At 38.2% G+C, this 14,232-nt stretch overlaps 1 protein-coding gene across 2 annotated transcripts in view; it reads left to right on the top strand.

The window, feature by feature from the left end:
* The window catches only part of LOC136886820 (uncharacterized), a 73,382-nt gene that overhangs the window by 19,083 nt on the left and 40,067 nt on the right, over nucleotides 1–14,232 (top strand). For both annotated transcript variants that reach the window (XM_068230534.1, XM_068230533.1), the window contains exon 2: nucleotides 3,617–3,998. In XM_068230534.1, coding sequence (XP_068086635.1) covers nucleotides 3,617–3,998 — 382 coding nt within the window. The remainder of the gene's footprint in view (nucleotides 1–3,616; nucleotides 3,999–14,232) is intronic.

Here is a 14,232-nt window from a genome sequence, read left to right as displayed (position 1 = left end):
AAGCCCAGGTTTGCAACCTACCCCCATTGGTTGGTTAGGTAATCATTTAGCCATTTGGAACCCAGGTATCAGAGAGATTTGGGATACCTCCTTATTCCACTCAGAAGTGTGAGACTGCTCTGTAAGGCCTGTTATATTATCCTTTCTACTATTGACATGGAGCAGTCCTGCACTCTGATAGTTCAATAAACAGATGTCAGATGGACCCAGCTCACATAATATGCACTTAGCTCAATTTTAACCAAAAGGAGGGATACCCCCTTTTTCCACTAAGCCCTTCAATTGTTAGCCAGTATGGAACAAAAAATGAAATTAATTTGTTGTCAATAACAAAACCAGATTGGCAAAGATAAATTTGGTCCTTCTTGCTGACAAAACGTGATTAGCATTCATTATTATTCATTCTTTTATCCGTTCGTTCTTTCTTCTATGAGCCTTGTTTACACAATGTACCTTCTCAATCGTCCTGCTGAGATGTTCCATTGCTTTCAGGTGCATCCGTTATTGACAATGTTGTTCTGTCCTCCCTGACACCTGGTTAACCACCCAGACTTCTGTCTTCTGTTGACCACATTTAACACTAGAACAGCTGAAAATCTCACATTCCTAGAACAGGGGTCATTTTGACACTTCATATGAAATGCTCGGAAACGTCCAGAATAGAATACACACAAAAGATTTTCTTCCACTGTGTTTCCACATATTTATTTAACACTCAAAGACCTGATATTAGTGTACGGACCTTTCATATTACTCATGGACACATGAATAATAATAAACAACTGCACCATGTTTCTGTGTTTCTATAAGGAATTTTCACAAAACTAACCAATTGAACACCTTGCCTTAGTCAGTTGTTCACATTGCAAACATTATACATTTTCAGAAACACTTTAAAAAAATTTGCATTCCCTAAGCACATTTTGCAAACACAACTACATTTCGTGCACATATTCTACACACTGCTTTGAGACACTTACTGCAGGCATCGCTAGATTCGTTGCCTTTACAGAGACCAACTTGGCACTACTACTACTACTACTACTACTACTACTACTACTACTACTACTACTACTACTACTACTACTACTACTACTACTACTACTACCACCTTATAGATGGTCATAGTCCTACAGCCTTCTCTGATGATTCTTCTTCCTCTCCTTCTTCTTGCTGCCACCCTTCTCATCCCACCTTGTTATTTCATCAGCCAGCTGGGGGATGAAATTCTTCCACTTTTTCTTCCTACCCATTACTTGCTTGTGAATGACCCAAGCATTGAAAGCTGGTAGGTCTAGGATATTGAAAAGGACATGCATTGGCCACCTCCTGCATGCAGCCTTGTTGGTACATTTATGAGATATGTGGTCGACCACATGTACGCCGTGTTTCGTGACGTTGTAGAAAGTTGCAGTTTCCGGCTTCTTCTTTCATTCTCTGCTCATTGTTATTTGAGGGGGCCGTGTGCTGAAAAGTAGGATGTTCTTCTTCATCCCTTGCTACACTGTCAAGATACACTGTATGTTTCCAGTCTGTCGCAAGGTAGTTGTAGAGTATAATTCAGACTTGGACTGCTTCACCTCAGTAGGGATTTCCCGACAAATGGGGTTGATTGTTATCCCCAACGAAGTCTTTTCCTCTTGGGGCTTCTTAGCAAGTTGGAGGGATGTAAAAATGCTGTCTGCCGTCACGTTTCTCCCTGGTTTAGAAACGATTCCACGAAGCGAAGTACGACGTACTTTTCCAATGGCCGCTTATCAGGATGCGCATCGATTTTACCAAGGTATGGAAAGACATCGCAAATGTATTTTGTGTCCACATCTGCAGCAATCCAGAATTTGAGTCCATACTTGTCGGGCGTGTTTGTCATAAATTGGGTAAATCTGCACCTGGTTTTGCTGGGAAGTAATTGTTCATCGATTGCAATATTTTTTCTTGGGTGGTAACAGTGAAGGAAATTTTCCACAAATTTATCCCAGATTATTCCCGCTAACTGGAACACTCATCTGACAGCAAGAGCTCAACAATACTAAAAATCCAGGCTGGGTACACACTGTTGTTTGACAACTGAAACTGCTGCGTTGTAATAAGGAGCTGTACAGGTGTCAAAATGACCCTTGCCGCTGTCCAGGGTATGTCGTATCAGAAATCTATGAAAATGTAAATATTTTTCTGGATGCGATACATTACCATAAACAGGACGAAAATTGATGAAAAGTCAAGATATTTGAAGAGAAATGATAAAACAATGCACACATTATTAAACAAAAATTCAAGGCGAGTGTCATTTTGACCCCTTCCGCTGTTCTAGTGTTAATGTGTCCAAAACAGGCAGACACATCTCCTTTTGCATATTGTTGTAATAGAGTTCCTGGTTCCATCTGAGCTAGAAGTTATATTGTCTTTTTTTGCGACTTTGAAGGAACCTTCTTCTCCCGAGTCTCCAACCTCTGTAAAAGCACTCTGTTCTGACCACTGAATGAAGACGAGTCAACATCCTCATCCTTCTGACCCCTCTCTTTTGATTTCTTTTGGGAGTGAGAAGGTATTTAAATTTATGAAGGCGATGGATATCCTCAAATTGTAATGCTATCTGCTTTGTCATAGTCTGTGAATGCGATTTTCTAAAAGGAAATCCTTAATCTTGTTTTAGCTACAACATTTTGTAGTTCTTTCACTTGCTTCTGGGCTGTGTGAGGGTTGTCTGATATCAAAACAAGTCCAACTTGAGGGCATTTCTTTCTACCCCATTCTGAGTTTTGTTTTCAATCTTTCTTGGTGTCTATTGCCTGATGACCTTTTCTGGGATGCAATTAACCTCTCATGCTGGTATGTCTAAAGAGTTCTGATATCACAATCTCTGTTGTGCTCGTGTGTTGGAACTCTCCTGACACGTGTGTATTATGGGGTAACTGCATCATTTACGCATTGAGCAACTCTTGGGCAATCTCAGAGTAGTTGCTGAACGGATAGCTGCACTTCATGTGACCTTACACTCAGATTACAAGCAGCTGTGTTGAGTGTAGGAGGGAGAATAAATACCTACTTCTTCTCCCAAAATCTTTTCAGAGAAACCGCGCCGCCACAGAGACAAAAGTGAATAAGAGCAGCTTACCTACAAGTTTACGTATTTCAATTTGATATTAGTATAAAAGCCTTAACAATAGATGGTAATACATTCACACTTTTCCAGAAAAATAAGTACGAGTAGCGTTCTGTATCCAGCCAAACTTATTTCACCACTAAGAGTCAGAAGAGTGGAGAAAGGTTTTTCATCTTAGATGGATTAAAGAGTTCACCCATACATTTAATTATTCATTTAAATTAGTAAATCTGTGGAAAAGAGGACTGATTTCTTTTCATTTTAGGATATTTAAATTATCTGTATATACCACGTTTTTGCATTGTTTTTCTTAAACATGTGTTATTTACATTTTAATATAGTAACCCTACAGTAGGGCCTTGACCAGCCCTGCTAGCTCTTGTATCAGATGTTTGAGGCTCAGTGAACCCAGTTCCAGACTTCAATTTAGAATTAAAATCCCAGGAATCAAACTCCTTCAGTCAATATAGAAGATGTTGCCATTGAGTTACGGTAGTGACTTTCTGATTTCAGATGGTTTACTTCAATGATATAATTGGAAATGTGATAGATCTTCATCCACCTTTCAAATGTACCGTGACATTCTCAGAGCAAGGTGTTGCACAGCGAGCCTTGCTCATGTCTGAGAGGCTTGTTGTTGATGGAAGGAAAGCAATTCCTGGTATGCAGATCCAAGATTACCTGCAAATCGGTTCGTGTGTTCGCTTCTGCTGTCACGAGTTTGACACGGCTAAAGACGGGATGTACGACTGGTTCATCACGAATGCTTGGAGACTGCACAAGGAGGACCACATCACGCACATTTCCGATGGCTTCCTCGGTCTCTACAACTGTGTTGGGAAGATGGTGAACTTGGCCAAGAGACAGGGAGTCCTCGTCTACACTGACCACAAAGGTAACTTCTTAATGTTCATGAACTAATGCGTCCATTAAGCTAGGGTTTTTTTTTTCCAAAATTTTAAGGGGTAAGCTGGGGCCGTCTATTATGCAGTGGATTCCATTATGTGAGTAAATACAGTAGGTTGGCCGAAAAGTTGTCGTGTTCACCATTTACTATTATGCAGGCCTAAGAGTCATAAGCTCACCGGACAAAATATTTAGTCACCCCTGGAGAAATCATCACAAGCATCATTTAATTTCGTTTAATCCGCCTCTGGACTTGATAACTGCCTGGATTTGGTTAGGAAGTGAGTCCACAAGGTTGTACAGGTACAGAGATAAGTTTTATAAGGTTCAACCTCTTCAGTACAAATTACGAGTTGTATAAGATATTATTTACAACATTTATTTAATAGCAGTACCGTTTTGATATTTAAATGTCATCAGCCATAAAATACACACAATTGAGAAAGGACATTCATAACGCAACTGAGGAGGCCTTGAAATGGATCAATGGACTTGATTTGGAACTATAGGCTTCTGCTTGTATATATTGTGTATATATTGTATACTTATTTATATAATCTATCTGTGCACATCATACGATAAATAAATAAATAACAATAAAAGATTAATTAAAAGTTTTGATGTGTTATCGACGTATAAAAGTCTTTTGAACTGCTTATTTACATGGTGTGCTAAATAAAATAGTAATAAACTTATAGCAATGACTTGATATGCTGTTTTTGTTGATCTGTTTATGTGATAATACTCAAATCATCACATGTCATATTTACGGTTTCAGTAGAATCTTTGGCTGTAATTTGTCAGTCCGTTAAGATGTTTGTTATTCAAATGTTGTCAAAGTGAAAACGTAGCTTTAGTTGATAACACCTTGTTCATGTGAAGAACTTATAGAACTATGCTTTAGTATATCTCATTACACATGTTGTATCGAAAGGCTTGTTGTGTTTGCTATAAAATTATACATTGATGCGTTGATAAAATTATAAAGTAAGAAACGGTTAATGGTAATTGGTTGTCCTTTCGTCTTATCTTCTGATGTAGTACAGGTGAACAAAAATTTCTCAGTTCAATCCGAAGGATTTGAATCAGCCTGAAGCAAAATCAAAACAAAGGAACTTAAGTATTAAAATATGATGGGCCTGGACAAGCTAAAGTGTGTGTAATATACGGTATATGTGACTGACCTTGGACATCTTGTTGAGAAGGTACGGACGAGTGTCAACGGGTGGAGTGTGGTGAGATAGGTTATATCTGGTGGCGAAGGAGCAGGTTGGGGGAGGAGAGGGTAGGAGGAGGGATTTAAGGCGGGTCTTGTGAACGGTGTGGTAGGGGTTTGTAACGTGATAGGGTATTGTGTATCACACTAAATATTGACCATCCATTTGGAAGATCAGCACACCTAAAGACTTTAATTAAAAAATCAAAAAGAATGTTAGTTTTTTATGAGATTTCGTTCAGGTTCAAATTGGTGTTAAAGAACTGATCCAAGTGAATGAAGCATTCTTCTGTGACGTCGAGAACAGGGCCTTTGTTTACATTCGTAAGAATTTCTAAATCCTGTTTTATGCTACAGAAGTTATGCTTGGAATCTTCAATTTGTTGTCCGACTGTCGAATATCTATTATGTTTTATAGCATTCACATGCTCCATGTATCTGATTTTGAAGCTTCTCCCGGTCTGCCCGATGTACAAACTCACGATTTTGACATTGGAATCTGTAGACACCCGACTTTTGATAAATGTCAGTTTTATTAATTGAGCTGGTATTATATATGATGTCCATATTTTTATTATCAGTTCGATATGCGATTTTAGTGTTATGTTTCTTCAAAATATTTGTAATGCTGTAAATATCTTCATTGAAAGTAAGGGTTGAACAACGATCAGGTTTAGTTTTCTCTAGTTAAAGTTGAATTTAAGCAATATTTGCATTTATTGATAATGTGCTCTATAAATGCATTATCATACCTGTTATATTTAGCTATGGAACGAATTGTATTTAATTCTTTATTTAAATTTTCTTTATTTAGCGGTATACTGAATGCCCGGTCTACCATACTGCTGTAGGTAGCACGTTTGTGTGCTTTAGGATGGAAATAATTTTTGTTGATGGTAGTAGCTGTCTTGGTTTCCTGTAAATATTGTATTCTATAGAACAAGGAAGTCTGTTTAACGTGAGGTCTAGAAAATTTATGCTTTCATTTGACTCAGATTCCAGAGTGAAACTTTATCTGCGGATCAATATTGTTTAAATTGTTGAAGGTGGAGATTGCATCAGTAATTCTTTCGTCAAGGATAACGAATGTGTCATCTACAAACCTGGCCAAAAATGTTATGTTCCCAAAGTCACTATTGTTATTAATTATTATTTTGAATCATCTGTTTCTATGCCTTTTGACTGTAAGTACTGAATACATGGTACAATATTGTCAAAGCTGAGGTCTTTAATGTTTTGAAGTTTCAACCATTTGAAACACTTGAATTCCTCTATAGGATGCATCCATTTATCCAAGTACTCAGTGCAGGTTTCATAGAAACAAGATACATTCTCCATAAACACTTTGCATTCTTTATCCAAACCATCTTCTGAAAATGTATTTAACATCTGTCTGACTTTAAGGGGAATGAATTGACCTTCAAGTCTGCCTTTCAATGAAGATTGGACAGATTCTAATAGTTCAAGCACTTCTACAACTGAATTATGTTCTTTCTCAAGTGACAAAATTTTATAGTGAAAAATGTGCATGGTTGAGGAAAGAAGCAAGAGATAGAGCTCTGAAAAGTCGTTTTCAAGGAAGTTTGTAATTGATGAAGGCACTGGCTTCCTACCCTGAGAAGAAAAGTAGGATTTCAGAGCTGGGAACATGTGCAGGATTCTTTCAACTGCTGGATACAATGTTAACCACCTAGTCTTAGAATGATTTAAAAGCTGCAGATAATTTACATCAACAAATTCACAAAAGTCTTTCAGTTCCTGAGTGCGCACTGCATATATATGAAAGAAGTTAATTTTCATCACCACAGACTCAATATCAACAGGAAGAGCATCAGCTCCATGTTGCAGACAGTTTGTAGAATGTAAGCAGGACATCCCACACCTACTATGTTTTCATTCAAGTCTTTTTTGAGAGCAGAGAATACATTCTTCCCTTCCCTGCCTGCAAGGCCTCCAAAATTAACATTGGCATTGTCTCCAGAAAATGCAATGCATCTAGAAGTAATTTTATGCTTTTTGAGAGTATCTGAAATATAGGAGGAAATACATTCAGAACTTTCATTTGGACATGCTTGTAAATCAAGAACTTTTATTTGAATCCCATTATTTTTGTAATCAAAGAATTGGATGGCAATTGGAAACAACGTTAGTGCACCATGATTGCTTGCATCTGTTCCTAGGCTAAAAAATGGAACTTTATTGTTAAGAGTTTCAATTATAATATCTGTCGAGTGAGGAGCAATAACATTATTTATTATGGCTTCTGTTTTAGTTCTTGCACGGGTCAGTTTCTGTGCTACTTCAGAACCTAAGAACATACTCTTATTCAATGTATCTGTGCAGTCCATTGATTTGTACGACTGGTGATGGAAAACTGTATGAAATTACATTGTAGCTTCTGCGGCTTGAACTTTTTTATCATCTGGTGAATATTTGGAAGTGACAAATGATAACATTGAACATGATATTGATCTAGTTCTCACCGTCTTTTTGTGTTTTTCACTGTTAACGTGTCTTTCCAAGTCACCAACACCTTTGTATCCGACATTAACATAACTATCACACACTGCACATTTCGCTTCACTTTCACTGCGTCCGTGAGTAAAGCAAGGATACTTATGTTTTAGTTTATCCGAAAATTTACACTGTCTTTTTTTAGATTCACTCCTTTGAGGTTGCAAAGATGACATACTGGTACGTAATAGGATGCAATGAGATTAATATTTCACTCCACTCGCTGCATACTCGCACTATAATTTACGGCGACAACCAGATAACCAAACACGATAGCTGCAAATCATATGGCAAGCACATGTAAACTGTAGCTCTCGACACTTCCGATTTCTCTCAACATAAACGTGGAAATGAAGCGCATTGATTGGTTGATCGATGCCTGGACTTCGAGTTCAATATATCGAATATTAGTATTACTTATTTCCACCCTTGTATGCCGTATGTTCTAAATAGTCAGTATATATTTCCACTAATATCCCAGGGACTGGCGACCCCATAGCCAAACCATCCTGCTGATATGTGCAATTATTAAAATGGAAGAAATTATTTTAAACTACTAGTTTCAAAATTTCCATGAAGTCTTGGATCTCGAATTTACTAAGGTTGCTATATTTATTTAAACTGTTTTGGATAATAGGAAAGTTTCTTAGCATTGATACTCGGATACATATTTGTTATGTTAAAAGAATGCAATGAGTGGAAAGGCTGTATTTCAAAGCCATCTACTTTTTTAATTAACTCAGTGGTATTTTTCACAGACTTATTTGACAGAAAATTATAATTATTTTTTAGAAATTTCTGGCTAAATTGTGTTAATTTATACAATGGGCTTGTAATAATTTGAGTATTAGTACATAAACAGATCAATAAAAACAGTGTATCAAGTCATTGCTATAAGTTTATTACTATTTTATTTTCCACAAAGTGTAAATAAGCAGTTCAAAAGACTTTTATATGTCGATTACATGTCAAAACTTTTAATTAAATCTTTTATTGTTAAAAAACTATATATTAATATGTCACAACGTAAAGTTTAATTATCATGTCCTTTCTCAATTGTGTGATTAATGTATTTTATGGCTGATGATGACATTTGAAAGTCGAAACAGTACCATTATTAAAGAAATGTTGTAAATAATATCTTATACAAATTGTAATTTGTATTGAAAAGGTTAAACCTTAAAAAAACGTATCTCTGTGATCTCAGTTCAATATGGGAACAAAAATGAAGTTTATAACTTTGTACAGGTACGTCGTATCCAGGTAATTCCACCAAATTGTCGGGATGCTGATGTTGGCATTTTACACGCTGTTCCAACGGGTCTCACAAGGGATTCAAATCAGGTGACTTTGCAGGCCAATCAAGGAGGGTAGGGGAGTGTTTATAAAAACTAGTTATATGTATCCAGCCCGAAGAACTTTCCTGTTGTCATATTGAAAATCAGGGCATGAATAGCATACTCATTATGTTGATGTTGACTGAAAGGTTATCCAAATAAACATGCTGGTTCATGTTAGTGGTTACCTCAGTGGGTGGATACCACAGACCCACCTCTGGCTTGAACCTGACCTTACACACATCCAGGTTGAAGTGCTACATTTCGCCTTCAGTGCACTCAATTTCTACCCCCCTGAAGAAATACAGCTCTATGTGCCTGTGTGAGCAGTGACTTCAAATGTTCATCGCATGCAGTTCCTGTCGCAATTTTCTCTCGCTAACAGACTGCAGCACTTCCTGTTGGGTTTGGAAGCGATTTTGATTCATAAGCCTTGAAACACTCCTCTGGTCCCTCTCAGCCAGGATCTTTCTCCGATCACATTTAGAAGTCGTGTTTCGTGCCACCACTCCTTGCAGACATGTTGAACAGTCCGCTGCAAAACACCAACAAATCCAGCAACTTCACGCACCATATGGCCGTGGGAACGGTCAAACACGATTGCCCCTTTTTGCCACTCGGTCTCGTCCTTACGCCTACCCATGTTGACGTACACTGAACGGTTGAAACATCAATGTCTCACTGATCGCTTCTGCCTTATGCTCACGTAGAGGCAGTGAGCGGGACTCGTTCGTTGAACCATCTGTACAGGCTTAACGATCCATCTGTGCGTGCGCACTAGGGTCCAGTGAGCTTTTGATCACAGTACAGAATGGGATGTTCTCAAATATTGCACCTCTTTTTCGTTTTGTGGCTGTAAACATTGAAAAATGGAGTCTTAATATGCAAGGAAATATGGTAATAATTACGGCCCATATTTATCATCATTTTACACTTCCAGTTCCCCAGGTACTGTTAGCCAGCCTCTTCCATTCTGTCTTATTGAGATACGTTCTGTTAATGACATCCTCCAGTGTCCTTCCCTGATCTGCAAGATCCATCTGTACGAAGCCCATCTTGGTCTTCCCACCATCCATTTCCATGCCACATATCTCTCCAAGTTAACTATGCTGTCCTTGTTGGCCCCATCCTCATTAAATGCCCAAACAACTTCAGTCTGGACATGCTGACTCAATCTAACAATGATGAAACAATCCTTCCTAACCACATCATTCCTTAACTTGTCCACTTTCTTTTATTTTTAAGTGTGGATATAAGGAACTTCATCTTGCATGCCTGCAACCTTGATGAGTCTTTCTTAGTAAGGGTGCAGGTTTCAATACGATAGAAGATGGTTGTCCATTTGTACTTCCTCTTACAGCAATATTCACGACCACCATTAGTGTTAAGAGGATGGTTGTACTTCCTCTTAAAACAATAATCACCACCACCATTAGTGTTAATAGAGGATGGTTGTACTTCCTCTTAAAACAATAATCACCATCACCATTAGTGTTAATAGAGGATGGTTGTACTTCCTCTTAAAACAATAATCACCACCACCATTAGTGTTAATAGAGGATGGTTGTACTTCCTCTTAAAACAATAATCACCACCACCATTAGTGTTAATAGAGGATGGTTGTACTTCCTCTTAAAACAATAATCACCATCATCATTAGTGTTAAAAGAGGATGGTTGTCCAGTTGTACCTCCTTAAAACAATAATCACCACCACCATTAGTGTTAATAGAGGATGGTTGTACTTCCTCTTAAAACAATAATCACCACCACCATTAGTGTTAATAGAGGATGGTTGTACTTCCTCTTAAAACAACAATCACCATCATAATTAGTGTTAATAGAGGATGGTTGTCCAGTTGTACTTCCTCTTAAAACAACAATCACCATCATAATTAGTGTTAATAGAGGATGGTTGTCCAGTTGTACTTCCTCTTAAAACAATAATCACCACCACCATTAGTGTTAATAGAGGATGGTTGTCCAGTTGTACCTACCTCCTTAAAACAATAATCACCATCATCATTAGTGTTAATAGAGGATGGTTGTCCAGTTGTACTTCCTCTTGAAACAATAATCACCATCATCATTAGTGTTAATAGAGGATGGTTGTACTTCCTCTTAAAACAATAATCACCACCACCATTAGTGTTAATAGAGGATGGTTGTCCAGTTGTACTTCCTCTTAAAACAATAATCACCATCATCATTAGTGTTAATAGAGGATGGTTGTACTTCCTCTTAAAACAATAATCACCATCATCATTAGTGTTAATAGAGGATGGTTGTACTTCCTCTTAAAACAATAATCACCACCACCATTAGTGTTAATAGAGGATGGTTGTCCAGTTGTACTTCCTCTTGAAACAATAATCACGACCATCATTAGTGTTAATAGAGGATGGTTGCTGAGTTGTACTTCCTCTTGAAACAATAATCACGACCACCATTAGTGTTAATAGAGGGTGATTGGTATGAAGTACTGATTGAACAACACCAGCTTTGGTACTTTTGGTACTTTGGGATCGCAATATAGTGTTTGTATGTGCTGACAAAAGTGAGAGCTCTTCTGCACTCTTGTTTGCCACATGCTGTGTACATTGCCGAGGTATGTAAAGCCTTCCACACTTCATTGTGAGTGGTTTCCTAATATCATGTTTGGTGGTTGTCCCTCTTGTTTTATTGCCTTCACTACTGTTTTGAGTTTGCTTATCTTGAGATTGATCTCCTGGAACTTTCCTTTCTTTCATTGAGTCTTGACTGTACTTCTTCCTCAGTTTCTCCCCAGGTCATAACATCATCAGCGAAGGCCATTGCAGTGTTTCACCAGAGGTTTATATGCACTGAAATGTTAGAATTTTCACAGTACACTACAACAGAAAACTTTGAAAATCTTGAAGTCAAACTTCGTCTGTTGTCTATTAAAACAAGTATATAGGCCAAAAAATGATGTTTTAATAGAAGGAAACTGCAGGTAGCCATGTCCTCCACCTAGTGAGGACAGGATCTTTGTAGAACTGGCCATGAGAAGGAGCCTTAAGAAACACTTTTATCGTACTTGAAATTAAACTGTAAACAACTGGAAAATGTTGCTGTATTTCCTCTATAACACGATATAGTCCGTGGTCCAAGCAAGAATAAAATGCTTGAAGGGCCTTAGTTGCTTTCAACACGTGTGGACCATCACAAGCACTTTAGAGCAATGAAAATGAAATGTCGTATGGCTTTTAGTGCCGGGATATCCCAGGACGGGTTCGGCTCGCCAGGTGCAGGTCTTTCTATTTCATGTCCGTAGGCAACCTGCCCATCGTGATGAGGATGAAATTATGATGAAGACAACACATACACCCAGCCCCCGTGCCATTGGAATTACCCAATTAAGGTTAAAATCCCCGACTCGACCAGGAATTGAACCCGGGACCCTCTGAACCGAAGGCCAGTACGCTGACCGTTCAGCCAGTGAGTCGGAGTCGGATTTTAAAACAATTATTCTCAGTCTCATTTAGCCCCAATAGTCGTAGGGAGTCTTGCTATTGTACTTAGCATGCTGGAAAATGAGGTTCGCTATGCATCGACTACATGCATCACTTGTTTCATCTTATGATATATAGATATAGTTCTCTCCAATCATTCATTCATATCCTGCATCATTCCATCTTAAGCAATGGGTCGGCAAACGAGGCCTCTTCACCGGTTCTGGCCTCAAAACCTTTCCTCCTCTTCGAAGCTTTCAAAAGTATGTCCTAACTGTTCCATATCTGTTTTCACCAAGTCCTTGTTCTTCGTGTTTTGAAGTGTCAGATCCCTTTCATATTTCCCTCTGATTAGTATTGTTAAAGACTTAATGTGCACTTGTTCATACTAGAGTGCAACACTTGCCGCCAGTAGCATGGCAACCGGGGAGAATGTCAGAGACTTCTGGGGAGGTTTGAAAAACAGAAAACATGTGAATGGACATAAATCAAGCTCCACATCCATGTGGTTCCTAATTAATGTACAATGTAAATCTAGTGTGATATTTTCACACGTATGAATAGTTGAGGTGCGTGATTATTTGCAGCCAGCCCACTTCATGGAAACCTTTAATACAGTCAATCACATCAACAAAACAACTGTTAATACAGGATGGTTGTCCAGTTGTACTTCCCCTTGAACAGTAATCACCACCACCATTAGTGTCAATAGAGGATGGTTGTCCAGTTGTACTTCCCCTTGAACAGTAATCACCACCACCACCAATATTAGTTTTACTACAGGATGGTTGTCCAGTTGTACTTGACCTTAAAAAAATCACCACCACCATTAGTGTTATATAGAGGATGGTTGTACTTGTTCTTAAAACAATAATCACTACCACCACCAATGTTAATAGAGGATGGTTCCAGTTGTACTTCCTCTTGAACAGTAATCACCACCACAACCACTATTAGTGTTAATAGAGGATGGTTGTCCAGTTGTACTCCCTCCTGAACAGTAATCACCACCACAACCACTATTAGTATTAATAGAGGATGGTTGTCCAGTTGTACTTTCTCTTAAAACAAGAATCACCACTATTAGTGTTAATAGAGGATGGTCGTCCAGTTGTACTTCCTCTTGAATAGTAATCACCACCATTAGTGTTAATAGAGGATGTATGTCCAATTGTACCTCCTCTTGAATAGTAATCACCACCATTAGTGTTAATAGAGGACTGTTGTCCAATTGTACTTCCTCTTGAATAGTAATCACCACTATTAGTATTAATAAAGGACTGTTGTCCAATTGTACTTCCTCTTGAATAGTAATCGCCACCATTAGTGTTAATAGAGGACTGTTGTCCAATTGTACTTCCTCTTGAATAGTAATCACCACCATTAGTGTTAATAGAGGACTGTTGTCCAATTGTACTTCCTCTTGAATAGTAATCACCACTATTAGTGTTAATAGAGGACTGTTGTCCAATTGTACTTCCTCTTGAATAGTAATCACCACCATTAGTGTTAATAGAGGATGGTCGTCCAGTTGTACTTCCTCTTGAATAGTAATCACCACCATTAGTGTTAATAGAGGACTGTTGTCCAATTGTACCTCCTCTTGAATAGTAATCACCACCATTAGTGTTAATAGAGGACTGTTGTCCAATTGTACTTCCTCTTGAATAGTAATCACCACCAT

Source organism: Anabrus simplex, chromosome X (genome assembly GCF_040414725.1).
Source record: "Anabrus simplex isolate iqAnaSimp1 chromosome X, ASM4041472v1, whole genome shotgun sequence".
Lineage (NCBI taxonomy): Eukaryota > Metazoa > Arthropoda > Insecta > Orthoptera > Tettigoniidae > Anabrus > Anabrus simplex.
Note: the sequence above shows the minus strand (reverse complement) of the source record. Positions and strands in the feature narration are given on the sequence as shown.